Raw genomic sequence first — 26,222 nt, 5'->3', positions numbered from 1 at the left:
AAAGACACCTCGGAGGATGGTTTTGAGGGTGAGAAGCTCAATTTAAAAAATAGGTTGGGCACACAGGAATAACAGGGTAGTGCTCTTATCATGGAAGATGCACTAACGGTTTGCATGAGTAGCAATTCCTCATTTCTGTCTTTCTGCAGGTTTCCATGCAATGACTGTATACTCATTAACAGGGAGATGGTTGTTGGCACAAAAGAATAGTGTATTTAATGGAAGAGCTACCAACTTACTGTCTTGAACCCCAAAGCATCTAGAAAACATCCCAGTTCCCATTGTAAAATACTCACAAAATATTTTTATTTTTTAAAGATTTTATTTATTTATTGGGGGGGGGAGAGCACAGAAGAAGAGTGAGAGAGAGAAGCAGGCTCCCCAGTGAGTAGAGAGCCCGATGTGGGACTCAATCCTGGGACCCTGAAATCATGACCTGAGCGGAAGGCAGATGCTTAACCAGCTGAGCCACCCAGGTGCCCCAGTCACAAAATATTTTTAAAGAGATTAACTCAAAGAAAAGGCCATGTTAGTAAAGTAATTAATTAATTAGAAAATTCATAAAATGCAAAGGAGCACACCATGATGAGCAAAGGTCACCCAGGGTCATCCATGACGCCTCTGACTCAAAAACCAAGTAACAAGCTGCAGACTGTGATCTGCTTTAGTCCTTTCTAAGGACTAAAGTTGCAAGACTTGGAGACAATGTTGGCTTTTCTTAAATATTCAGCCCCAGCCCGATTGCCAGCATCTTTTGGCAGTTACACAGGTAGTGAGCCCACTCCCACCACCAAGCCTCCAGGTGAAATGATAGGTGGTCTGGAAAAATGGAATTGATGCAAAGTCTCATGTTTCCAAATCAGTCCTAAATAATGTATATACTCTGTTCCCACGTTAAATATTTATTTCACCTCTAAAATTCGTTTTTTTATTAAATTGAGAGTTTATTAAAACACTTTGAAATTATGTGAAAGATAGGAATAATAAACAGTGCATACGTATCTATATGCTTATCATCTCCATTCAGGGAAAATGGCATGGTCATCGTGTGAGAACTGGCCTGAGCGCCTCCTCTCCAGCCTTTCTCTCTTGCTTCCACCTGTGCAAGTATTCCATGTCCAGAAGTTTTGTGCTTATTGTTCCCTTGTTTTCCTTTAAGAAGATTTTACCACCTACAGTTCTATTTTTAGTTTTTGTGGTTTGAAACTTCATATGAATAGATTAAATTGTTGTATCTTCTTCTACGGCTTGACCCTTCACTCAGTGTTATTTTTTTTTTTGAGTTCCATAGATGTCTTTTGCAGATAGCTTTAGTTTGCTTCCCACGTGGAACGATTTTCCTTTGTAACAATATACAATGGTCTATTTATCCCTTCCGCTGTTAGTTGAGATCTGTGTTGCTCTGGGTTTTCTGCTATGCCGTGATGAGTAACTTTGCACACATCCTCGTGCACTTGGCAAGACATTTGTTGAGAGTGTGCACTGAGCAGGGGGATTTTGTGCTCATCAATTGTGCATGTCTTTAACCTTATTAACAATATCAAGTCATTGTCCAAAAAGTTTATACCAACTCACAAGAAATTTGTAGGCCTTCCAGTTGACGTTTATCCTCATAAGAACTTATTGTCAAAAATTTTGTTTTGTCTCAAAATGGAGAGTGTGAAATAGTATTTCATTTCCATTTTCATTTCCCTAAATACTAATGAGATTTTTTGTTGTTGTTAAATCTATGAGCCATCTGAGCCTTTTTTTTTTTTTAAAGATGCTCTACATATATTTTTCCTTGGACCATATGCCTTTTTAAAGTTTATTTGTAGGCATTATTTATATATTCTGAATTCTATTATTTTGTCAGTTAGATGGTTGTCAAAATTACCTCCCAATCTGGGGCTTATATTTTTTTCTGCTTTTATGGAATTTTTTTAAATGACAAAAGTTATTAATTTTTATATGGGGGATTTCATCTTTCATTTTTTGATAATTTGAATTTTCTGTGTTTTGTTAAGAAATACTTTTCTACCTCAAAGTCATAAAAATGTTCTCTTATACTGTTTCCTAAAATATATATTTTTTAGCTTTGTCTTTTACATTTAAATCTTTAATCTACCTGGAATGTTTTTTTTATATATGGAATGAGAAGAGGTTTACCCAATTTCATATATTTCCACATGCATATTTTTTCAGCACCATGAACTGTAAAGTTTATTCCTTCCCTACTGACTCATACGACCAATTCTATAATAAATCAAGTCTCCATATATTTCAGGGGCTGTGCCAGTTTGATTGATTGATTCTTGATTTATTTATTTGTTTTTGGATTGGTGTATTCTATCTCATGCCAATACTCATACTGCCTTAATTACTACAGATTTTTAAATAATTCCTTATATATACCAAAGCATTTTCACTCCTATTTTATTTTTCTATTTGGGAATATCTCAACTCTTGCGCTCTTCTAACTAAATGTTAGTATCAGCTTATCAGAGTCATAAAAGGAAGGAAGGAAGACAGACAGGAGGGGAAGAAATTCAGATATGACATTTAGGATTGATGTTTCAATAAATTTATAGATCTCTTTAGGGAGTAGTACAATTGCCAGTTTTATAATACTGAGTCTTCCTAATTTCTCTCTATTTACCTGGGTCTTTTAAAATGTCTTTCAGACATGTTTTATAATTTTCTCACTGTTTTTTAAGATTTATTCCAAGCTGCTTGACACTCTCATAAACTTTGTTTTTAAAATCATATTTTCAATTATTTGCAGCTGGTGTGTATAAACACAATTGATTTTTGTACATTGATTTTATGTCTAGCAACTTGAATGCTCTTATTAATGCTAATAATTTCTATGCAGATTGTTGACGGTTTTCTTCTAACAATTTCTAGATGGACTGTTTATGGTTTTCTAAGTATACATTCATCTCACAGATGATGAGGGCTGTGCTCCCTCTTTTCTAATGATCAAAAATTATTTTCCTCTTTCTTGCCACACTATGCTGGTTAGGCTCTGCATAGAGTAAGAATTGTTCATGATGGGTATGTTGGTCTTTTTTGTGATCCTGGAGAAATGCTTTCAATAGTTGATCACAGAGGATCAAGTTTGCTCTAGGCTCAGCATCCATACCCTTCCACTGTAATTTGCTACAAGTTTTTGTCAGGAATAAATGTTGAGATACTTTTACTGGGTAGTGAATTCTGATATTTCCTATCTATGAACCAATCACATTATTTTTCTCCTTTTATACTTTAATTTAGTAAATCCATATTAAACAACTTTCTAACATGAACAGTCTTTATTGTTTTTCAAGAGTTTATTTATTTATTTTGGAAAGAAAGAAAGTACAAGCAAGGGGGAGGGTGAGAAGGAGAGGGAGAAGCAGAATTCCCGCCAAGCAGGGAGCCCAACACGGGGCTTGATCTCAGGACTCTGGATCATGATCTAAGCTGAAGGCCGATGCTTAAGCAACTGAGCCACCCAGGCGCCCCTAACATGAATGGTCTTGTCATGTTGACTATTGCTGAACCCTCCGTAGGTTTTTCTCTACTTGATCAGGTACTGGGCTCTCTGGGATTTACCTGATGTGGCCATGCTGGTGATCTTTAATACATTGCTGGATCTGTTCTGGATTCTTGCCTCAGTGGTGATGAGAGTGGCCTCGAACTTTATTTCACTGTCTTTGTTGAGTTTCAATAGTTTCTGCTAGTGTCAGAGAATTAGTTGTAGGGTTACTTCCTCATTTATGTTCTGGACAGATTTATGGAAAACTGGAATGATTGGGGTTTTTTGATAATTTGGTAGAAATCCTGTTAAACTCTTTGGTATACACACACACACACGTTTCTTCTTGAAAGACCACTGATTATGTAACATTTTCCCAAGATATTTCCCTTTAACTAGGTTTTCAAATTTACTGGCATAATGTTCAGAATACCCTCCTAATAACTTGAAAATCCCTTTTATACCTTCAGTCACACCCTAATTTTAATCCCTAGCTTTATTCAGGGGCTGCAGCTACTTCTGTCTATCTTGAATTTCTTACCCGGTCCTGAAATTCTTGTCCAGAAATTGTCCACACTCTGGCTGCTTCCAATCTGCTTGTCTAACACCTAACTGCTGACTGAAACCTGGATTCCCCACAGCTTGGCCATGCTCTCTTAACAAGTCCCTCCATCCATCCTCTGGAGCAGGGCCTTCTTCAGGCTGAAATTTCTCTGAGGCCAAAAGCCCTCTGGATTCAGTCCATGCAGTATCAATACTTTTCTCAGCATCTATTTTGTCCACAGGCATAGGTGGTGACCTGCTATGCTTCATTTTCTCCCTTTCCTGGACTTCTCCTTCATGAGTTCTGAGAGTAGACAAGCATGGCTTAGAAATAAAACTTGATCCAGCTACTATTCATTTTCTGTGATTCACTTGAATGGTTATTAGTATCAGTATGGAACCCTGAGGCTTATAGCACTTACCTCCCACAGGTCACTCATCCCCTGATTCCTACCTTTGCCTGGACCACTCTGCTTTCTCCTAGTGCTCGGAGTGTTGTCGTGTCTGAATACTGTGGACCAGTACCCAACCTTCCCTACCCATCCAGGCCCATAAATCTTGAGTAGCCAAGCAACACCTGGAGCTGCCTTGTGGCTCTTTTCCTCATTCCAGGGAGTGAGCTTCCTTCCACAGATTTCAGAGCAGTAGCATGAAATTCCAAGGCCTGTCCTTTCTGTTTTCTGCTCCACTGTCTAGTTCACAGTCACCAGGGAAGTAAGCCATCCTTGAAGGCCATCTTTCTGCCCATTCATTTTAATGTTTCCATTTTCCCTCAGGATGATCTATTTTCCACTGAATGACTGAAATCACTCCACTTCCCAGGACCCCAAGCCTTCAATGGAGCCCTCCTTCTCTGTCCAGGATCCATATAAGTGTACTAAGGCTCTGTCCTGTCTGGACCTTCCATCCTCTCCACACTGTCTTCTTGGAGTCCTTAATCAGAGTCCAGTCTTCCAAGTCCCAAGATATCCCAAGTCCCTGTGAACACTCTGCAGTCACTTTTCACTTCCTCAAATGTTTATGTTGCCATTTCTCAGGTGTACACTTACTCAGGGCACCTTAATGGAGTACCTACAATGTGCCCAACCCTGTGTTAAGCACTAGAGATACATGGATGAAAAAGAGAGTTGAATCCTTTGCTATACTAAGTATGTGGTTGTGCAGACAGACTAGTGCACAGTCCCCTTTCATCCTGGGAGTAGCTGTGTGTGTGAGGACAGTGGAGAAGAGCAGCTTTGCAGGGACAAGGTGATTCATAGGGAGGGTTTCTGTATCATATGAGGTCAGGGTGAGGCCCAAAAATGGGAAGAGCTGAATTGAGGAAGAAGACGATAGACAGCAGGAAAATCAGGTTTACTGATTTACTGACAGCATTACTGTCATGTTTATGGTGAGAAACTCAGGTTAGAACGAGAATTAGCCTGAAACTTGAGGGGAATTTTAGGCTAATGAAATGTTAGTTTAAAACACGTAAAGACTGGGAAAAGATGCTTTAACCATATAATGTGCAAATTAGTATTCAGAATATATGATGAACTCCTAAGAGTCCATCAATAAGAAAGCAAGCTACACAATTAAAAAACAACAACAACAACAACTCAGCAAGGAGTATAAACAGTCACTTCATTCAAGAGAATATGTAAATGGTTAATAGGATATTAAAAAGACAGCGCCTCCCCATCATCTGGAAAATATCCTTTACCTGACATATTACCAAAAACAAAATATCTATGATATCAAAGGTTGAGAGATATAAAGAATAAACTTAAGTTATCTTGTATTGTTGGGGGTGGGTGCAAATTGATACAACCACTTTGAAGAATAATATGAAAATTTCTTCTAAAAATGAAAATGCATGCATATTATAGCCCAGAAACTTTACCTCTGGATACATTCACACATGTACACAATGATGTTTATTGAAATGTTATTTGAATTAGCAAATAAATAAATAAATAAAATCAACCTAAATTCAATAGGAAAGTGAGTAACTAAAATGAAGAATATTCACATGATCAAAAACAAATCTTTATTTTTTTTAAAAGATTTTATTTATTTATTTGAGGGAGAGAGAGCATGATAGAGAGAGCATGAGTGGGGTGGAAGACCAGAGAGAGAGAGAAGCAGATTCCCTGATGAGCAGGGAGCCAAAATTGGGGCTTGGTCCCAGGACCCCAGGATCATGACCTGAGCCAAAGACAGATGCTTAGCCACCCAGGTGCCCCAAAAACAAATCTTTAAAAGAATGGGTAGATTTCAAAGTATGGGTGGGGAGAAAAATCAGTTTTGACTGGAAAAAGAAGTTGCAGAATGATTTAACACTCACTTCCAGTTTTACAGAGTTATGTTTCATTCTGGTTTATGAAATTCCAAATGATTCTGGAATTGAGAAGTTTCTAAGAAAATTTATGTCTGGGAAATTAGTGTTTCTTTTATTCTTTCCTCCCTTCTCTCCCTCCCTTCTTCTCTCCTTCCCTCCCTCCTTCTTTTCCTTCTTTCTACTCTNATCTTTCTTTTCTTTCTTTCTTTCTTTCTTTCTTTCTTTCTTTCTTTCTTTCTTTTTCTTTTCTTTTCTTTTCTTTTCTTTGTGGGAGGGGCTGTGGTNTTCTTTCTTTCTTTCTTTCTTTCTTTTTCTTTTCTTTTCTTTTTTTTTTTTTGTGGGAGGGGCTGTGGTTGGATACAGAATTGGAGGCTGGTAAGTGGTTTGCTGTAGGGGGATGATCAGCAGAGATTTGAGTTAAATATAGATTCACNTTGTGTGGGAGGGGCTGTGGTTGGATACAGAATTGGAGGCTGGTAAGTGGTTTGCTGTAGGGGGATGATCAGCAGAGATTTGAGTTAAATATAGATTCACTTACATTTTGGAATGCTTGGCTCTTTATAGCAATCATTTCAAATTGAGTCAAAAAAGTCATTTGTATTACTTCTTTTTATCTTCTTTTAAAAGCCAGTGTATGAGCATAAAACCGTTTAATGCTACTTGCAGTGCCAAGCAAATCAAGAAATAGTTTTATCTTGGGGCGCCTGGGTGGCACGGCGGTTGGGCGCCTGCCTTCGGCTCAGGGTGTGATCCCGGCGTTGTGAGGTCGAGCCCCACGTCAGGCTCCTCCGCTATGAGCCTGCTTCTTCCTCTCCCACTCCCCCTGCTTGTGTTCCATCTCTCGCTGGCTGTCTCTATCTCTGTCGAATAAATAAATAAAATCTTAAAAAAAAAAAGAAATAGTTTTATCTTAAGTCTATGAGAATTGAAGAAAGAAAAGGAGTGGGATAAAAATTTGGATGAAATTCTGATAAATTTTGACAAAAACCCAGAGATATCTTCCCAATTCTATGTGAAACAATTTATCTTGAGCAATTTTTAATTCTCCTCCTCTTCCAATGAATATGTAGGTCCATATTTTCTTGAAACATCTTTCAGCTCATTCTCCCTCTAGAGGGGGCCATATTGGATCCTTTTCATTAGTTACGGAGGAAAGAGTATAGGCATATGTCTTTAATGGGTCGACAGCCTACAGAAATGAAGACGTGCAACTCATCCTTCTATATGACATCAAAGTGCAAAACAGTGTCTGGCACTGGTATAATAGTCTTTAAAGATAACTAAATTGGGATGACAGATAAAAATCTTCAGGGAGAGCCTTCCAAAGCCCTCCATTAAGTATGTGCACTGCTTATAAACCTAGCCAAGAAAAATACAAACATGATTAATGTTTCCCAACTTATAATTATGAAAATGATATTAATCAATCAAGTAATCAGGAGATATTTGACCATAATTGCCTTTGGAAAAAGAACAAGAATGAGCAATTACTAAATCCTTACAATAAATGAAGTCCTTTATATGTTACCACATTTAATTTTCCTCAAAACAATCACACTAAAAAAGGGTAATTATCTCATATCATGTCAAAGAAAACAAAGTTCGTAAAGGTTAAAGAAATTATTCAAGGGCATGCATCTGACACCCTGTTCCTTTTTCACGATTACCAATCCCCCATGGGGCTCACCATTAGGCTGGAGTACAGAGGCATGCATAGGTCTCATCCTGAGGCTCAACATCTAATTGGGGTGACAGTAACTATCATGTGTAGCAGTAAGTGACAGGAACCACCCCTAGCCTGGTTCCAAAGCAGGGAACAAGAATTCAATCCTTGTGTTCAGGGATGGTGTTTGAAATTGATCCAGAAGATTAGGATTTTTCATACTTGGATTGGTTCTCAAAAGTCTACTATATAGGTTCACAGAAGCACTATTTCAGGGCACATTCCATATTCCATAGTATTGTTTCATCTGAGGAATCAAAATTGGCCAAGAACTGTAGACTCTGCCCATTAGTCTCATCGTGAATATTGTTTTTCCTTTTCCTTTCCCTTTGCTCCCTCAAACAGTGTTTGCATAATTGAGGTCTTATCCATTTATGAAAGGAAACTTCTTGAAGCATGTTTTAAAGATCTATGTTGTAACATAAAACAGTCTGATTCTAATTCAGATATTAATATAATTACGTGTATGCTCTAAATTTCCAGAGATAGCTAATATGAAAAATATGAATATAATCATTCAAAACTTTTTTCAAATCAAGGAAGAATGTATTCTATCATTTAATTAATGTCCCTATAATTCTGGACTGAGGTTTCTCCCAGTTTCCAATTCTCAGTAGAACTGTTACAGTGATAATTCAAATTCCATTACAACTATACTGGAAATGGATTGTGGGAGTATCACTGAGGCCTCACAAAAGTGACTCAGTGGCCGTCCCAAGAGCTTTCAGAAGAAGGGCTTGATTCTTACATGCTGGTTTCATGTCAGTATCTCTTCAGTAGTATATAGCTAAAGAACAGAAACAGTCATGCAGGTCTGTGAGTGGGAACCTGCTGGTCAGCTGAGGCTGGACTCTAGAGGAAAGAGAAGAGCCAGCTCAGGAATAGAGTTTGCATGTCATCTTCCTGGTTAAGCCAGAAGACAGAATCTGAGGGTCCACAGCCTAGTTGTATAAGAAGGTCCTCAAAAGCCAAGGTAAACTCCTGTGGAGGTGAGAAAGTTCAGGACAGCAGGAGGACTTAGATCTGAGGTGTCACAGAAGACAAAAATTCTTAATTTCAAGAGGGTGAAACCAATTAGTTGCTGTGCCAGGAGCAGAGGAAGTAGAGTGGACCTTACTCTAAGTCAGTAATCACTCTCCTTTTACCTCCTCTGTGTATCTGGTTGGCTCTGTAGACCCTGGAAATGTAGTCATGGGTGTGTCCAGGATAACTCTACATTCCAGGTAATAGAATCTCTGCAAGGGACTTGGATGAGGTGTTCCTGAGGAAGTTTTAGTAGTGGACCTTTACCCATGCCTACTGATTTAGCTAATTTTTTGGTTTGGATATACTCTCCTAAGTGTTGTAATAGCACTTGGCAGAGTGTATGTAAAGATCATTTATATTTTTTCTAAAGGTTACAAGATTCCAAGATTGTTCAAGATATTGAGAAAAAATAAACAGAATGAAGTGAAGCATCCTGGGTTTATTCTGTGAGATAGTAATAAGATAGTTATTACTTGCAGTCATTGAAAAGTTAGGGCCCATCCAAGCTCTGTAACCTTGGACAAGATACTTAAATACTCTGAAATTGCTTCCTTATTAAACTAGGAAAATAATACCTAATTCATAATTAGTATTAGGAGGAAGCAACGAGGTAATTTATGTAAATCCCCTGTCACAGTGTGCCATTGTCTGAATTCCATAAGTGGTGTGTTCTGTTGTAATGCTGGTAGTTATAGCAACTGGAACAGTATACAGATGGCTTATGTTGCAAGACAGTCTTGCAAAGGGAAACTTTACCCATATAACTTTTCCATGCTGATAATCTTCCCTTCTTTTCATCTATCATTCTTTTTTCTTCCACCATGGGGCGAGACAGCTTTTCCAAGCTCTCTCTGTGTGTTAGACAGATTCTAGAGGTCCAAATCAGCCAGTGGGGACAGTTACATGAAATAGTAAAATGAGATCAAGCTACAAGACAGAGGCCACAAGTGTCCTAGGGCTTTTTGACCCACGTGTGGCATCGGAGATCTGGGAGCTTGATCTTGAATCAGGATCTATTCCAGGGAGTAGTACCTCAGGAAATCAAAAGCAGACACTTGGACTGTACTAGGTCACAGATACCATGAGGATGCTGGAATGGGGTTAAGTACTAAAGGTAGATGACCAAAGTAGAATTCCATCAGGGTCCAACTGTTTTGAAGGCACAGGCACAGCACGAACAAAAACAAACAAACAAACAAAAAACCCAAAAAACAAAAACTATCTAGTCCAAACATCAGTACATATTAAACATGAACAAATGACTAAATTTTTTCAACTTGTCAGTAGTATTCATATAGATTCAGTCCAAGTCTGTGTGGCAAATATAGTATTTAGTATCAAATGGCATGCATTCACATTTTCCTAGTACACTAAATTTACTCTCCGATTAAAATTCCATTTAAACAAACCAGAATGCCTTCCTCGCACATTATACTGACTCTAAGGAACTAGACTCTGTGACCCAGTTCATCAAAATGCACTTGAAAAATTCTGTCTGAAACTCTCAGACCAATGCTATGCATTAGTTTTATTTTTTTCATTCTGTCTTTTCTCTTCCAAGGCTTGACTCATAACCACTTGAGATAGAGCTAAAGCTGACAGAGAAAGTGAAAATCCTCTGCCTTCTTGCCCGCAGGGAATGCTTGGCAGGAGATTTCCAGGCTGTGCTGTCATCAAAGCTAAACTTAACCTTGTTCAGGAAAAGAACCCTTCACTTTCAAACCAACTCCTTGTCAGACCCATTCAACTTGCAGAGTACAATGTGGCGGGGGAGGGGGGGGAGGAAGGAAAAATAGCAATGAATGCATTTCAGTTTGAGGTTATTGAGTCTTGAAATGATGACTTCTCATGTTTTGCAATGACATTAAAGTTAAATGTCTTGGTTCACGGCCACTTACCATTCCCTTCATCTCCATTAATCTTTGCTCACAGTTTTGAAATATACCACTTTCTGTCTTGAGCAACGAAATGAAATTTTCCCAGGGTTATAATTGCTTTCCAGTGTGTCTTTTCTCATGTTATTTGATTGCTAAAGATTTCCTCCAAAATGGGAGATATTTAGTGAACACAATACAATGTATTTTCCTGCTATTTTTAATCTGTTCATGCATAATTTGAAGGGTTGGGTATGGGCAAAATGGAAATTGAAGTCATCTGACCGTGACAGATTTGCAAACTCTGAATACAACTCAAACTTTATTGATGCTTTTAAATTAGAGCACCAAATACCTGGACGTGTCCATATAACATTTATAGCATTTTATGTCTTCATAGCTACACCCAACATTTGCTTAAGAGTCCCAGTTGTAATTCAGGATGAGCAGGAAGAGCACTTTATAAGGAAAAGTAGAACATGCTGAAGCATTTTGCCTGGAACGAGCTTTTATTTTTAGCCTGTCCCCAAAAAAATCATTATCTAGAGGCCTGCAATGTCTCAAAAAATCATTATATTTGAGTGCCTGGTAGGTCATTTCATAGAGTCCTGCAGGATCAGATCATATTTGGTATCAGATGGGTAAGCTCTCCGGACCATAAAAACAATTGGTAGAATGGATTGTCTGCTGGAACCTACCCCTTCTTCTGTCTTCTGATGAGCAAACATCCTCCAGAGAATGTTTTAACAAATGGCACACCACACTTTGATCCAGTAAATTATATCCAGGGTTTTTATTGAGTTATATAAACGATAGCATTTCCAAAATTGAAATATGGTAATCTGAGGGGCTTAGAATAATTAATATCTGTCTGCATATAATAAATGAAGATCTTCTCTCTACTGCTGTAGCTTGGATATATTTTGTACGAGTGATAGAGTACAGAGGGTGGCAAAGACAAAAGGGCCAGATTTGAGACTTAGCTCTGAACTCTGCCTTACTGGATAATTATAATGTTATAGTTACCATTAATTGAGCACTTTTATCTGTCGAGCATTATTTTCTCTGTTGCTTGTTCATAATAATCCTAATTTGTCACAATCTCTCTGTGGAGAACAGGCATCTGCACCACCGGTTTCCAGGGAGGGAAACTGCAGCATGGAGAAAGGAATGGATTTGTCTAAATGTACCAAGTCAGAAGAACAACCAAATGCACAGGCAGGGTGATCCAACCCACAGCGTTAATGTTTTTATTCAACTCTATACTTGCACACTCATTGGATTTATACAGTCAGGCTTCCCTCTGTGTTTACTGGTCTCCAAACCCTGCTTTCTTTACCAGCAGAATTGGGGTGGGGGAGATGTTTGAGGCTAGAACAAGTGCTTTGGAGAGAAGATGTCTTTGTCTTCCCAGCTAATGACTGTGCTTCTCACCTGTTAGATGGCCACCATTATGGCTGTCCTACTCACCTGAGATATATATATATATATTTTTTTTTCCTAGAGATCAACTAAAGAAGGTATTTGGAAATCACACACATATAAAAATAGTACTGATGATCTCATCAAAATTCTCTTCAAGCACTCAGTTTTGATTTCACTCCCGTTATGTGACTTGGGCAAAGTATTGTTGCAGTCAAATGCTCTTCCACTGAGCTATACCTCCAAAAATCTTTACTGGTTCCCAGACATTTCCCATTTTAGAAAGCTGCCCAGTTCCCACTCAGATTTTTATTCCGGATTTAAGACTCTCCTTCATTTATCTAAAACTCTACTCAACAAGTAATTACTGAACAACTGGTCTGTGATCATGACTGTGAAAGGCAATGAGGATAGGAAGTAAGACATGGTCCCAGCTCTCAAAGAGCTTGATGGCACAGGTGCAAAAATATCATCAAAATAAAAAGTTATCACTGTGCTAGGGCTTCCTACTGAGGTGGACTACAAGACATAAAAGAAGCCCAAAGGAAGAAGCACTTCTCTCTGCCTGAGATCAAGGCATGCTCTGGGAGCATTTGCATTCTGTGCAGGAAACAGGAGATGATGGGTGGGCAAGAGGAAGGTGATGTGGAAGGCATTCATGATGGAGTCACAGAGAGAGAGGCACAGAAGTATGGCACAGCATGTCCAGAAAGCTGTCAAGAAGTTGGCAGTGGTTCATATATACAATGGAATATTACTCAGCCATCAAAAAGAATGATTTCTCAACATTTGCTGCAACATGGACAGGACTGGAGGATATAATGCTAAGTGAAATAAGTCAAGCAGAGAAAGACAATTATCATATGATTTCTCTCATCTATGGAACATAAGAAGTAGGAAGATTGGTAGGAGAAGAAAGGGAAGAAGAAAGGGGGGGTAAACAGAAAGGGGAATGAATCATGAGAGACTATGGACTCTGGGAAACAAACTGAGGGCTTCAGGGGGAGGGGGTGGGGGAATGGGATAGGCTGGTGATGGGTATTAAGGAGGGCACATATTGCATGGTGCACTGGGTGTTATACACAAGTAATGAAACATGGAACTTTACATCAAAAACTAGGGATGTACTGTATGTCGACTAACATAATATAATAAAAAAGTTATTATAAAAAAAAGAAGTTGGCATTTTTGAGCACGGACTGAGAAATAAGGAGTGCTAGGAAATAAAATAACCAACAGTCTGATTATGAATGAATATAGAGAGGCAAGGAGCTACAATTATATTCTGAAAGATGGGAGAACTACCTACTTCAGGTCAATGTGATGTTTCTTTTTTACTGAATATAGTACTCACTGCTCACTTTTCTCTTTGGACAATTAAGGATGTGTCATTTTATAACATTATATGACTTGCTATGTGATGTGTGATGTGTGTGTATTATTCCCATGACACTATTTATTATATTTTTCTAAGAAGAAGATGAGTGTTAACTAGACTTTGGAAATCATTTTAATGTGTGGCCATTCATCTCTGTTTTGATTGATTTAAATTTGTTAATTTGAGAAACTTGTAAGCTTCTAGGTCTCTAGAATGACAAAATAGGCAGTCACTAATACCAGAAACCTTGAAGATATTCTTTATTCTTCCCTCCCTTTCAATGCACCAAGCAACGATGATTCTTATATGATATACCTCAATTTCCTTACTTTTTCTCCATTCCAATTGTCATTGTTTTAGTTCAGGCCCTTATTATCTCTTCTTTACCATTTCTATAGCCTTGATTGGTTCTACCTGTCTTTTACCCTCACTACTCTGCACCCATCCTTACCCCGGACAAACATGTTCCATTCTCTATGCTGAAACCAGAACAAACTTTCCAAAATACAAATTGGTGAGACTCTCTTTCCCAGAGCAATATTTCTCAGCTTTTTAAGCTTCTGATCTAAAAAGACAAACATGGCAGGACCATTTTTTTAATATGTCTAATTAAAAAAAATAAATCAAATATAAGGACTAGAAAGAAATCCAAACATTCTCCACAGCCTCATCCTTTGTAATGTCACCTAAGCGCTGTGCCTCATGGTCCTCTTAAGACTCACCGGTATATAGGCACCTCAGTGGCTTAGTCGGTTAAGTGTCTGCCATCTGCCATCAGTTCAAGTTGCGATCCTGGGGTGCTGGCATTGAGCCCAGCATCAGATTCCCTGCTCAGCAGGGAGCCTGCTTCTCTCTCTGCCCCTCCCCTTGCTCTTGCTTTCTCTGTCTCTGTTCCTGTCTCTGTTTCTCTCTCTCAAATAAATAAATAAGATCTTTAAGAAAAGATTCACCAGTATAATGGACCAGACAGCATAATGCCTGGCACATTGTGCTTAAGAGCTATTGTTGAATGCAAGAAAAAAAAAAAGTGATAAAACTTAGAAAGTGTACNAATAATATCTTTAAGAAAAGATTCACCAGTATAATGGACCAGACAGCATAATGCCTGGCACATTGTGCTTAAGAGCTATTGTTGAATGCAAGAAAAAAAAAAAGTGATAAAACTTAGAAAGTGTACTGGGTTTGGTCTTGGAGNGGTTAGGGGTTAAGATGGCGGAGGAGTAGGGGACCCCTTTTTCAGCCAGTCCCCTGAGTTGAGCTGGATAGGTACCNGAATTATCTTAAGATCCCTGAAATGCTGATAAAGAAACAGTGTTAAAACCATCTGGATGGGAAAAGTCTAAAATATATAATAAGATATACAAAAAATGCCATTTTTTCAAATGCAATGACTGCAACTGGAGAGGGTGAGCTTGAATCTAAGGTAGAAAGAGTGACAGCAAGTGAAGGAATGAACGCATATCCAGACATGTGCTAACCACTGGGTTAAATATTTTACATGAATTGTCTCTTTTTGCTCTCATAACAAGCCTGTGTACACTTATTATCCCCATTATACATAGAGAAGACTGAGATTAAATAACATCCCAAAGGACATATAATTAGTAAGCTGCGGAGTCAGGATCTGAATTCAGACTGGGCTGGAATCCAATGTCTGGGCTCTTTCCAAATATACTACAGTCTCCAAATGGTCCAGAAAGAATACACACACACACACACACACACACACACAGTCAGATTATGATCTTGAAAGACTACTGCTTCTGTTTCTGGGCTGTCATTATTTTTTTATCTAAAAGACCAATAAAGATCAATATTTGTTCACATTATCAGTACATGTTTATACCACCCACTCATAAATGGTTGGCACTGACCTCACTGGGTTGCGCTGTCAGCCAGCTGGCCAGTTTCCAACCCAAGCCTATCTTTTTAATCAGGCCTTTTCCCTCAATTCCAATGAGCAGATTGATGACACACAGGCATGTTAGTGTTTCCTTTAGAAACTCTGTGCCTATACCCATTAAAGATGAAGAGGTTTTACAAATGTCTACGGACTGATTGATCTGCACTTTAAAATCAGGGTTTCTGGAGTAACCGGAATTTCACTGTAATTTAGAACTACTTGATGCAGGATCATGAGCAGCTGCTGGAAGCTTAGCTTCATTGTACTCAAAGAAAGAATAGGTATCTACTGAAAAAGACACAGCCCCAGAAAAGAAATTCTCAGCTCTGATGAGCACTGAATTGCCAGAAACACTATCTTTATAATTCTTCAGTTATCTCCATTCCTTCATCTTAATATTCCATGCATAATCCTTTAAATAATGCACTTTTAAAAGTAAAAGGACATAGTCTGTACTTTTAATTTTGTTAAGCCTGTGATCTTATTTTTCCATTTTCATAACCTTCTTCATTCTATATATCCCATTCATTCATTTTTTAGCTTTGCTTAAAAACCCAGTACATTCTGAACCTGATTGACCCTGTACTTTGCAGTGGTGTGTGTGTGTGTGTGTGTGTGCGCGTGTGCACGCGTGCATTTTGAGTTGTGTGTAATGTTGATAGGTGTGCTCTGTGCAGGGTGTTGATAGTTGGGGATGGAAGAAAGGAACAGGGGTGTTTAGAAAAAAGTTGGATTTAGAATTTTTTATAATAGGTAACATTTAATTATTTCAAAGATTGGCTTTTCTTTATCATTTGCTTTTAAAAATAATCTAGTCACCAATCTCAGCTTCTCATATTCCAGAAATTCCTAACCCTTTTTGTTTTTGAATCTTGCCTTTTCTACCCATCAAAGATTGCATGTCTTCTAACTAATCCAGCTCTTCTATGTAGAAGCATTCATAATCCTAAGAGTTTAATAACTTTAGCATATTTGTGATGCTTTGGGGGGTCATGGTTCTTGGTCTCTGATCGAAGCTGATCTCAGCAACAGGCTCCTTACTTCTGACTCTGCTGATTGGACCTCGGTTTCTGATTCTTTGACTAGCCTGTGACCCCATCAATGACGCTCTGGGCTTATGGTCAGCTGGGACCTCTTATGTGCTCACAGCTCTCTCTCTGTTCCTTCATCTTTGTGATGCCACCTCTGGGACCCAAATTTCAGGCTGACATACTAGTAGGTCTCAGTGAGAGAAACATGTTGAAAACAGGGGTTTAGAACTTATGATTGAATGAGGATAAACAAAAGTGGTAAACTGAGATGGCGGTTGCAAAAATTATCACATGCTGTTCAAAAAACCTGATATGAGGGGTGCCTGGGTGGCTCATTCATTAAACGTCTGCCTTCGGCTCAGGGCGTGATTGCGGCATTATGGGATCAAGCCCCACATCAGGCTCCTCCTCTGGAAGCCTGCTTCTTCCTCTCCCACTCCCCCTGCCTGTGTTCCCTCTCNCCTGGGTGGCTCAGTCATTAAACGTCTGCCTTCGGCTCAGGGCGTGATTGCGGCGTTATGGGATCAAGCCCCACATCAGGCTCCTCCTCTGGGACCCTGCTTCTTCCTCTCCCACTCCCCCTGCCTGTGTTCCCTCTCTCACTGGCTGTCTCTCTCTGTCAAATAATAAATAAATAAATCTTAAAACACCACCACCAACAACAAAAACCTGGTATGGGATCAAGTAGTGGACAAGTGAGAGGGAAAAAAAGTAAAAGTGTGTGCAAATCTGAGAGATACTTCTTTCAACTGTTTATTCAATAAATATTTATTAAACATGTATGTAGTACTGGACATTGAGTGCTGGAGTAAAATATCCTCAGTCTACCAGATGCTTTGTATGCTTTACATCACCCCACAGTTAGTGTGTATATCATATGCTTCACACATGAGGGGCTTAGGAAACATTTCTTCAGTTAGATTAAGTCATTGATAAATTATATTTAAGGTTAGAATAGAAAAATAAAACAGTCAATTGTGAACCCAATGGTCTCAACCTGAGAATAAAAAAAAAAAAATCCATCAGTGGCAGTCTGGAGGTGATATGGAGTAATATGCAAGGAAAGCAACTTAGAAAAGCATATTTTGAGGCATATTTTGAGTTTGGGCTAATTACAGAACATTCATGTGGGGACGTTCTTGAAAATCCAAAAAGGGCTAAACTCACACAAGACAGTCAAATAGAAGACTCACCCGTGAGCCAATTTTCAAACAGACGATATGCAAAGAATCACACCGACCTTGGTTCAAAGCCCAGCATAGACATTGACTAGAGTGTGAAATGGACTAAAACCCCTGTAGCTGCCTCATCCACACAATGCAAATGATGGCTTCCCTCTTGTTGACACCCTAGACAGACAGCTGTGCCAGAGGCTGCCACTGCTGCCTTGCTGTTATACTTAACTGGGTTTGGTTATGACGCCGTCCTAGCAAGCCACTCACAATTGAAGGGCAGTGCCTCCATAACAAATCTAACATAAAATTGTGAGTAGAATTGTTTTTAAAGCTGGGAAAATATCCTAGAGCTCTCTTGTCAACCCCTAGACAGGACTAGCCTCTCTTCTAGAAGCTCATGCAGCCTGCTGGGCCCCACCCATCACCAATCACCAACGCAGAATAGCAAGAGGAGTGCCCATCTCCTCCATGTTTGAGGAATTTGCTACAATTGCCTTTACTACCTTTGAGTCCTGACAGACACACTCAGACGTCTAGAATGTGCTCAGTTAGGGTTTGTTGATTGAAGAAATGAGCAATAACCCCTGCAATTGTCGGTGGAGGAATCTGAAATACAGAATGGTAAAATGAGAGCATGTTTACAGTGAAGGTAAAGGAGTGCCCAGGATTCCTGGATCCCAAGCCAAAGGTCTTTTGCATGGAATTGTTCATAAACATAAGGAGCTTCTTAAAAAAATATATGTATTATCTTTCAACCCAAAGTAGATGCTTGGTTTCTTGAGCTCAGTGTCTGTGCCTTTGGCTTTAATTTTGTCTTCCTACAACAAAGAGCACAATTATGTGTACTCAGGTAGTCAAAAGGCAGAGGCTGCATTAGTTGGAGATGGATGTCAGGACAGAGAAGGTTTAGCCTTCTTTTCATGACTCATTTTAGAGAGCCATGTTTCTTGTTCTGTTCATTATGAAATAATTTATCTTTTAGGATTTCATGGTGGAAAATGGGGATGGGGGTCTCAGATTCAAGAGTAATATTAGAGTATTTATTTTTGCTGTTTACTAAGTGAAATTATAGGTAACAAGGGGAAAAATAAATGAAGCTAAAAGCATGAGTTGTCACTTCTAAGCACCGTTGTAGGCACTACACAAAATGCACGCTTTATGTCTTTTAAACAAAGTAGGCCATTAAGTGTGCAATGCTAAGAGGAATTTTATCTCACCTATAAATACAAGTGAATCTTTTAAGCTCCAAATCCCCATATACAGACAATTTACTGTGGTAATCAAGACGATACTCACAATTTAACTTTGGGGCCATCTGTTACTCTATTGGTATTTTAATAATAATGAATAAAAATATATGTTGGCAACAAAAAAATGTTACTTAAAGTAGAATCATCTTAAAGAGTCAATGATAATTTCTACAAAGCTGTGTAAATATCATATTTACAGAATTCTCTTTTGTGCCTTTACCTTTTAATTAATGTGATAGAAGACCTTTAGTATGTAACTGTACATACATATTAAGGAAAAAATAATCCCCACTTCTTCAGTCTGAAAATATCAAATAAAATGCTTGACTTGAGGAGCCACACAAATATTCATAAGGAAACAAGTCACTTTTCTCTCTTCTTTTTTTTTAAACCTTCCTTTATTGTTTTCTTTTCTTTTTGATTTTGAAGAAAGAACTAAGGAGTCAAGGAAAAATAGAGAAGACATTCAAATTCTTTTGAAAATCCTAGGCTATTCTTTATTGTTTTTTCTGTTATCCAGGAGATGCAACTCTGCCCTTCCTTTTGAACAAAGAAAGTTATACGTTAAAACGAAAGTTATGAAAAATAATATAATAATGATTAATATAATAATGATTAACAGACTTATGCAGATGTCACAGGTAATCTGAGCTCATGGTCACCATCTAGGGGTAAGGAAATCTGAGCAATGGTCCAGGCTAGTCCATCAGTGAACTGAATAATCCTGAGCAGACTCGTCTTCTCCCTAAACCTTGACGTCCTCATTTGTAAAGTTAAGGGCTTGAATTTCACCACTTTAGAGGTTCCTTGGGTTTTGGTATCCTCTTAGTCTATGAATGTAGGGCTAAATCATTTGAAAATAAGAATGGGGTTGTTCAGCAATTACTGATTGGAAAGAGCTGAGTTACTTTCCATCATACCCACAGGCATGGATTTTTATATGCCTGGGCATGGGGTAGAGTAGGAAGTGGCCTTTATGTTATAAAGGAAAAAGATAAGGATGGCAATGAAGTTATTTGCTGAGAAAATTGGAGAATTAATAAATCACACATGAGTAAGGGTTTGCATTTTTAATAATAGCCTTTTAACTTTATCTCCTTTTTGCAAATTTTTAAAAATTTTTTAAAGATTTATTTATTTATTTGAGAGAGAGAGCATGGGAGCAAGAGTGGAAGGGGCAGAGGGAGAGGGAGAGAAAAACTCAAGCAGACTCATTGCTGAGCGTGGACTCTGACATGGGTCTCGATCCCAGGACCCTGAGATTACGACCTGAGCCAAAACTAAGACTCTGACACTCAACCAACTGAGCCATCCAGGCACCCCTGTAAAAAGTCCTTTAAAGACAAGCACCATCCATGGGATTTTTAAGAGTGTGCTTTGAAAATATTCTTCTATGCCAATGTATCCATCAAGTGTGGAAAATGATATTCTAGTAAAATTATGAAGGTCTATCTCAGGTTGTGTGTCCTCTTGAAAGCTTGACTTTACTCCCTTGGTATGTTTTCCCTAAATTTCAAACATCTCTCTGCCCATCTGAGTTTCTTCATCCTCTCCTCTCTCCTCATGTAAATACAGATAAACATCCGCCACACTTTTGGAGGAACTGACTGATGGATTTAGCATTGTGCAGACACACTGTCAGAAGGCAGAGATGTGAGTGGTGCCTAAAATGTAATGACAACACGGGTTTGCTTATTTAAAGCCTGCAGGAATGGTAAAGCAGATGGTGCTTTGTTTCTTTCCTTCCCAGCCATGTGTTTGGTGTGATGTTGGCCCAGTCTCTGCAAGGCTGCTGATCCACAGAGGGGGAGGACTGCCCCGTGCAATATTGTTCTCACTCTCCAGTGATTCTTCACCCCCTCACTTCCCCTCCATTTCATATTCTCCTTCTCATCTGGCCCTTTAGTGCAAAAAAGCTATCAGTGACATCAATTATTGAGCAGGTATTATGACATATAGACAAGATCTCAGAAATAAAATTGTTGAAATTGTTGTTCTTGATTACTGCAAATATTACAGACAATAGTGCTTCCTGGTTTCATTCTGTGCTTTATCCTTTAAAGGGGGCTTTCTCCCATATTTTCCCATATCTTCTCGTTCTTTTGTAAGATGATTCTGTGGCTGGATATGTCAGAGATGACTCTCTTCATTTTGCAGACAAAGGAGATACTGCTTAGTACATTTGAATGTATTAACTGGAGTTGCCAAGGCAAGAGAAGAAACCAATCTAGAAGGACAAGCTCTTAGCTCTAGCCTTCCTGATAATTTCCACTATCCCCGACTGTCCCAAATCATGATTAAAACATGTATAAACTGACCTCATTTATGCTAGATCATTTCTCTTCTGCTTTCAGAATAAGATACATGCCTAAAAATAATACACTTTTAGACTTAGAATGGTTATATGGGCAAATCCTTAATTCCCAATGACCAGGGTTAATTTGATTAGAGGCCTGATCTATTCTCAATTTAAGTGACATAAAGAAGGCAAAGGGAGCTATGTACTGGCTGGGGAGGAGAGGTCTTTCTTCCTTTTCGATTTGAAAATTTCCCATTATTTTCACTTTTAGGAATACAACAAAACTTCAGCCATGTTCTGTAAAAGCCACTCTTGCAATGCACAGGGTCTGTGATGAGAAGAGTCCTGAACAATTGCCTCTGGACCTTCCCTTTAGCACAGATTGTTTACAATGGGTTTGCCAATTTTCAAAGTGGAAACACTGACCCCACAAACTGAGATACAAGGAGGGTACTATTCAGAAGAGGAAATGGCCAGTGGGGAAAATGGCAGTTGGGGTCAAGAGGCCAAGAGGCTTTGGAAACTAACCTTTCCCTGAGGCCAGCAATTTGTGAAAGGGGAGACTGCATAGGGCTGGACGAGGTGGAGCAGATTACTTGTCTGGATGTCTATATAGTTGGGTCCCCATTTTATTGGCTTGGGTGTAACCTTGGTGAAATTCTCCTAAACTTTCTCATCATAATAAATAAATAAATAAATATTTATTTATTCATTCATTCTATTTCTCAATTCAATTTAAAATTTAAAATTTAAATTCAATTTAAATTTCAAATTTAAAATTCAATTTTACTCAACTGTATCCCCAGTGCTTATCCAAGGTCAAGCATAAACTATGTCCTTGTAAATATTTTTTGGACTGAATTAAATTGAAACAATTAAGTTACTTCTATTCCTGCTTTAGGGGAAACATAAGGTTGGGGCACAAAGCTCAAATATGTCATTGGCAACATATTAAAAAAATCCTAAGGACCTAATAAAAATGGTAACATGGCATTATACATGCTATACGTTTAAGGAATATGTAAGTAAATGTCTAAATGTATAAACACGGCATTTTTAAAAATTTTCAATTTGCTTGTGGAAGTGGGTGTCAGAAGGGTTGTGAGTGCAAGGAGTGCTACCTGGAATTGAAGGATGGTTTAACTACAGATGCAGACAGGTGTGGCTCATAGCATAGCTGCGAAGTCTGATGTTGTATGGTGTTTGTGGGCACGTGTACGGGTATATTGTATTTCCGTGGGGCTCAGGTCCATTGAATTCAGTTTTCTGTATTTACCTTATGTTTCCTGATGATGAGATAGGTATAAGCAAATGTAAGATTTGCATCACATCCAAATTGTTTGCTAATATATAGTGTAACCAATGTGCGTTTCCAAATAAATGCACTGTAAGTGTGTATACACCTCCCCTCACCTGCATCTTATGCCTGGAATAAAGCGGCCTGAGCTCTGCTTTCTATTCACAGAATGACCATAACTGCAGAAGTGTCCTTGCTGTGATTTTTATGTCATTCCTCCTTAGTGAGGATCTGGCTCTGTTTTGTGTTTGTCAAATACCTCAAAATATTTTTCAAACATTTGTGTTTGGGGAAAAACTCAAAATACACTTTGCCAGTTGATTTTTTAACACATTTAACAAACAAAAATTTAATCCTTATGTTTCTCATTAATTTTCCTGGAGTTAGATGAAATAGTCCTCTCTAAAAATTTTCTAGATAAACAAACAGCCTCCTATCCAATGTACATTAAAAAAAAAATCAGAGTCTCCTTTCCTGAGAGCCTTTAATACATGAAGTTTACCTTCGAACTGAATGACATAAAATCATGTTTGAATGAGATATGTCTAGATTTAATGACACATTTTGCCATGTCCTGAAAGTCAGTTGTGTACAGAATGGAAAAATAGGAAAAACATGTTTGTACTGTTGTGTGAACTAACTCCTTCCTTTCTCCCTTCCTCCTTTTCTTCCATCACCATCCATTTCTTTCAATAAACCTTTATTGAAGTCTTAGTACAAATCAGATTTGCTAAAGTCCCACAAAGAGTGTGTCATATGCAAACAAATAAATGAATGATTACAGGACATTTAGATGACCAGCTTGCTCTGTGAAGAGCGGGGTCCTCTGCATGAGATTACATGACCAATCTGGAGGAACAGGTTTATGTTTCCAAGACCACATCTCTCCCCCTGACCCCACACTGTTCCACATTTGGACAGCATCAAAGAAACCTTAGAAAGCCTACCTGTTACATTAGGGAAGGCTGGAAGGGCTCCTCCTGAAGTAAAGATCAGATTCAAGATGTACAATATCAGGGAGTATTCTCCTTTACTCTGTGGAATAGAAATCAAGAATTAGAATTAGTCTTTCATATTCCAAAGATTTTCACACAACTAGAAGTGAGACATTCTAAATCATTCTCTCCATCTAGATACACCTATGGCAGGAGTCCTCAGGTACTGAAGATGGGAGAGCAGGTAAACAATTGTATCCTCCCTTCCACAGTGTCCTTCCTTCTAAGCTCAGTAGCCATAACTGGAGGCTTTGTTCAGGTGATCGATTAAAGGAGCAGATGATAGTTAGACAAATCAGTGAGATTTCTGGCCACACCATTTTCTAGTGTTGTGACCTTGGACAAACATCTCTAAAAGTCAGTGTCTCCAACTGTGAAAGAAATTTATACCTGTCTTTCAGGGCTGTGGAGTAAATGAAAGAGCACATGGAAACGAGTGGTACTGGCCTTGTTCAGAGCAGTGGTTCGTAAATGATGTTGGCCAATGCCGTGATTCCTCTCTTTATGGGCCACCTCTTGCTAATAGAATTTGCTTTCTTTCTCTCTTATCGTTACAGACAACTGTGATGAGCCGTTAGCATCCCTGCTCGCTCCAGGGGCGTTTTCCAGTTCCTCAGACCTCACCGGTACTCACAGCCCCGCTCAACTCAACCGAAGAGTTGGTGAGTAAGGTGACTGAAAGTCTAGAAGCCAGTGCTGAATAAGCCCCGTGTGGGGAAATGTAAGAAAGAGAGCACTTCCATTCCCTGGGGTCATGTCCAAGAGCACTGTTCAGAAAAAGAATGGGAGGAGAGGGTTAAAATGGAATTAAACCATGTTTCCCTGTGCATAACTGATATCAAAGTATGCTGGTTCTTATCTCCCCAACCCTCACTATTCTTCTCTGATTATTATGAGAGGCCTTTGTGAAATTTAGTTTTTTTTAATTGCTTTCTTTTTATATTTCATGTACCTAACATAAATAGCTACCAAAATCTTATTACTGTAGCATGTTTATAATGAACACGAATTAAATCTACCAGTATATTGCCTTCAATAACTTCAAGTTTTACAATAAAATAAATGTTCCTAATTTTAAAAATATATAGTACTACTAAGTAAAAGTAAGAAAATGCAAATAATGTGTAAGCCTACCAGCTAGAGATAGCTGTGACTAAATGCTGGGTGTGTATCTTTACAACATATGATGGAAGTAAGAGCAGTCAACTCTTAACTAATCTCTTATGTGAAATGTCTCTAACAAATATAGCATTGTGTATCTAGACAGATATATTTTTAGTCAGATTTGATTGACTTTTATGATATACATATGTATGTATACATATATATAGTTGTATAATTGAACTTTTTAATTTTTGAAGGTTTTTAAATTTATTTTTTTTACTTTTTAAAGATTATAAATATCTGATTATATTTGTATATTTTTATATCTAGTGAACATTATAAACTCTTCTTCAAGTTGAGGGAAAAAATGCGTATGCAACTTCAAGATCTGTTAGAGTTCATATTAATTATTCCTGACTATGTCTCCTCATTGATAATATGAGGCCCATCATATTAGTAAGTTTTCCAATATTGGCCCATCTTTGCATTCTGGAATAAGTTATAATTGGTTGTTGTGTTATGGATATAAAGTGCAGAATGATTTAACTTGTTGGCATTTTATTAACTTTTTGACATTTTAATTTATAATTTTGAATTTTCATTAATCATGATAGTGATTTGTAATTTTTGTTTGTATATTTGATATTTGTTTTACACTACATTTCACAGGTATTCTGTTATAATGGGATCAATAATTTAAGTTAGCAAGTTGTATGGCTTTGTTAAGAAAGGAGTTTAAGAATGCTATAAGAGACTCTTAACTAAGGAAACAAACTGAGGGTTTCTGGAAGGGAGGTGGGTGGGGGATGGGGTAACTGGTTGAAGGGCATTAAGGAGGGCACATGCTGTAATGAGCACTGGGTGTTATACGCAACTAATGAATCACCAAATTCTACCCCTGAAACTAATAATTTACCATATGTTAATTAAATTGAATAGAAATAAAAAAATAAAATAAATAATTTTTTAAAAAGAATGCTATCCTAAAGGAAGAGGAATAACCAACCAAAAATCCGGCAGGAAAATATTAATAACAGTTGTGTACTAACACTACCTTTTTGCTGAATACCCTATGCCAAGAATTTTATAAAGCATTTCACCTATATTAAGGTGTTTTTTCTTCAGAAAAATGCTATGAGTGGTATTACCTGACATTAAAAGATACGGTTCCTAAGTCTCAGAAAAGTTGTGTAACACGCTTAAAATCACAGGTAGGAAGGGGAAATGCTTTGATTCAAATCCAAGTCATTAAAAACCCAAGTTTTGCTCCTAACCACCCCGTGAACAAATTGGTTCATCAACATAGGTTTAAAAGGGCTATATTAGAAAGAGAATTGGAAACAAATTGGCCAGAGTTCGAATGCTGCCTCTGGAATTTACTTG

At 38.1% G+C, this 26,222-nt stretch overlaps 1 protein-coding gene across 1 annotated transcript in view; it reads left to right on the top strand.

The window, feature by feature from the left end:
• Nucleotides 1-26,222, top strand: part of CNTNAP5 (contactin associated protein family member 5) — an 820,239-nt gene that overhangs the window by 160,463 nt on the left and 633,554 nt on the right. The window contains exon 2 of the mRNA XM_034654380.1: nucleotides 24,293-24,397. Within this exon, the coding sequence (XP_034510271.1) occupies nucleotides 24,293-24,397 (105 nt within the window). The remainder of the gene's footprint in view (nucleotides 1-24,292; nucleotides 24,398-26,222) is intronic.

This window comes from Ailuropoda melanoleuca, chromosome 2 (genome assembly GCF_002007445.2).
Source record: "Ailuropoda melanoleuca isolate Jingjing chromosome 2, ASM200744v2, whole genome shotgun sequence".
In the NCBI taxonomy this organism is placed as follows: Eukaryota; Metazoa; Chordata; class Mammalia; order Carnivora; family Ursidae; genus Ailuropoda; species Ailuropoda melanoleuca.
The sequence above is the reverse complement of the archived record's forward strand: the minus strand, read 5'-3'. Positions and strand labels throughout refer to the sequence as shown.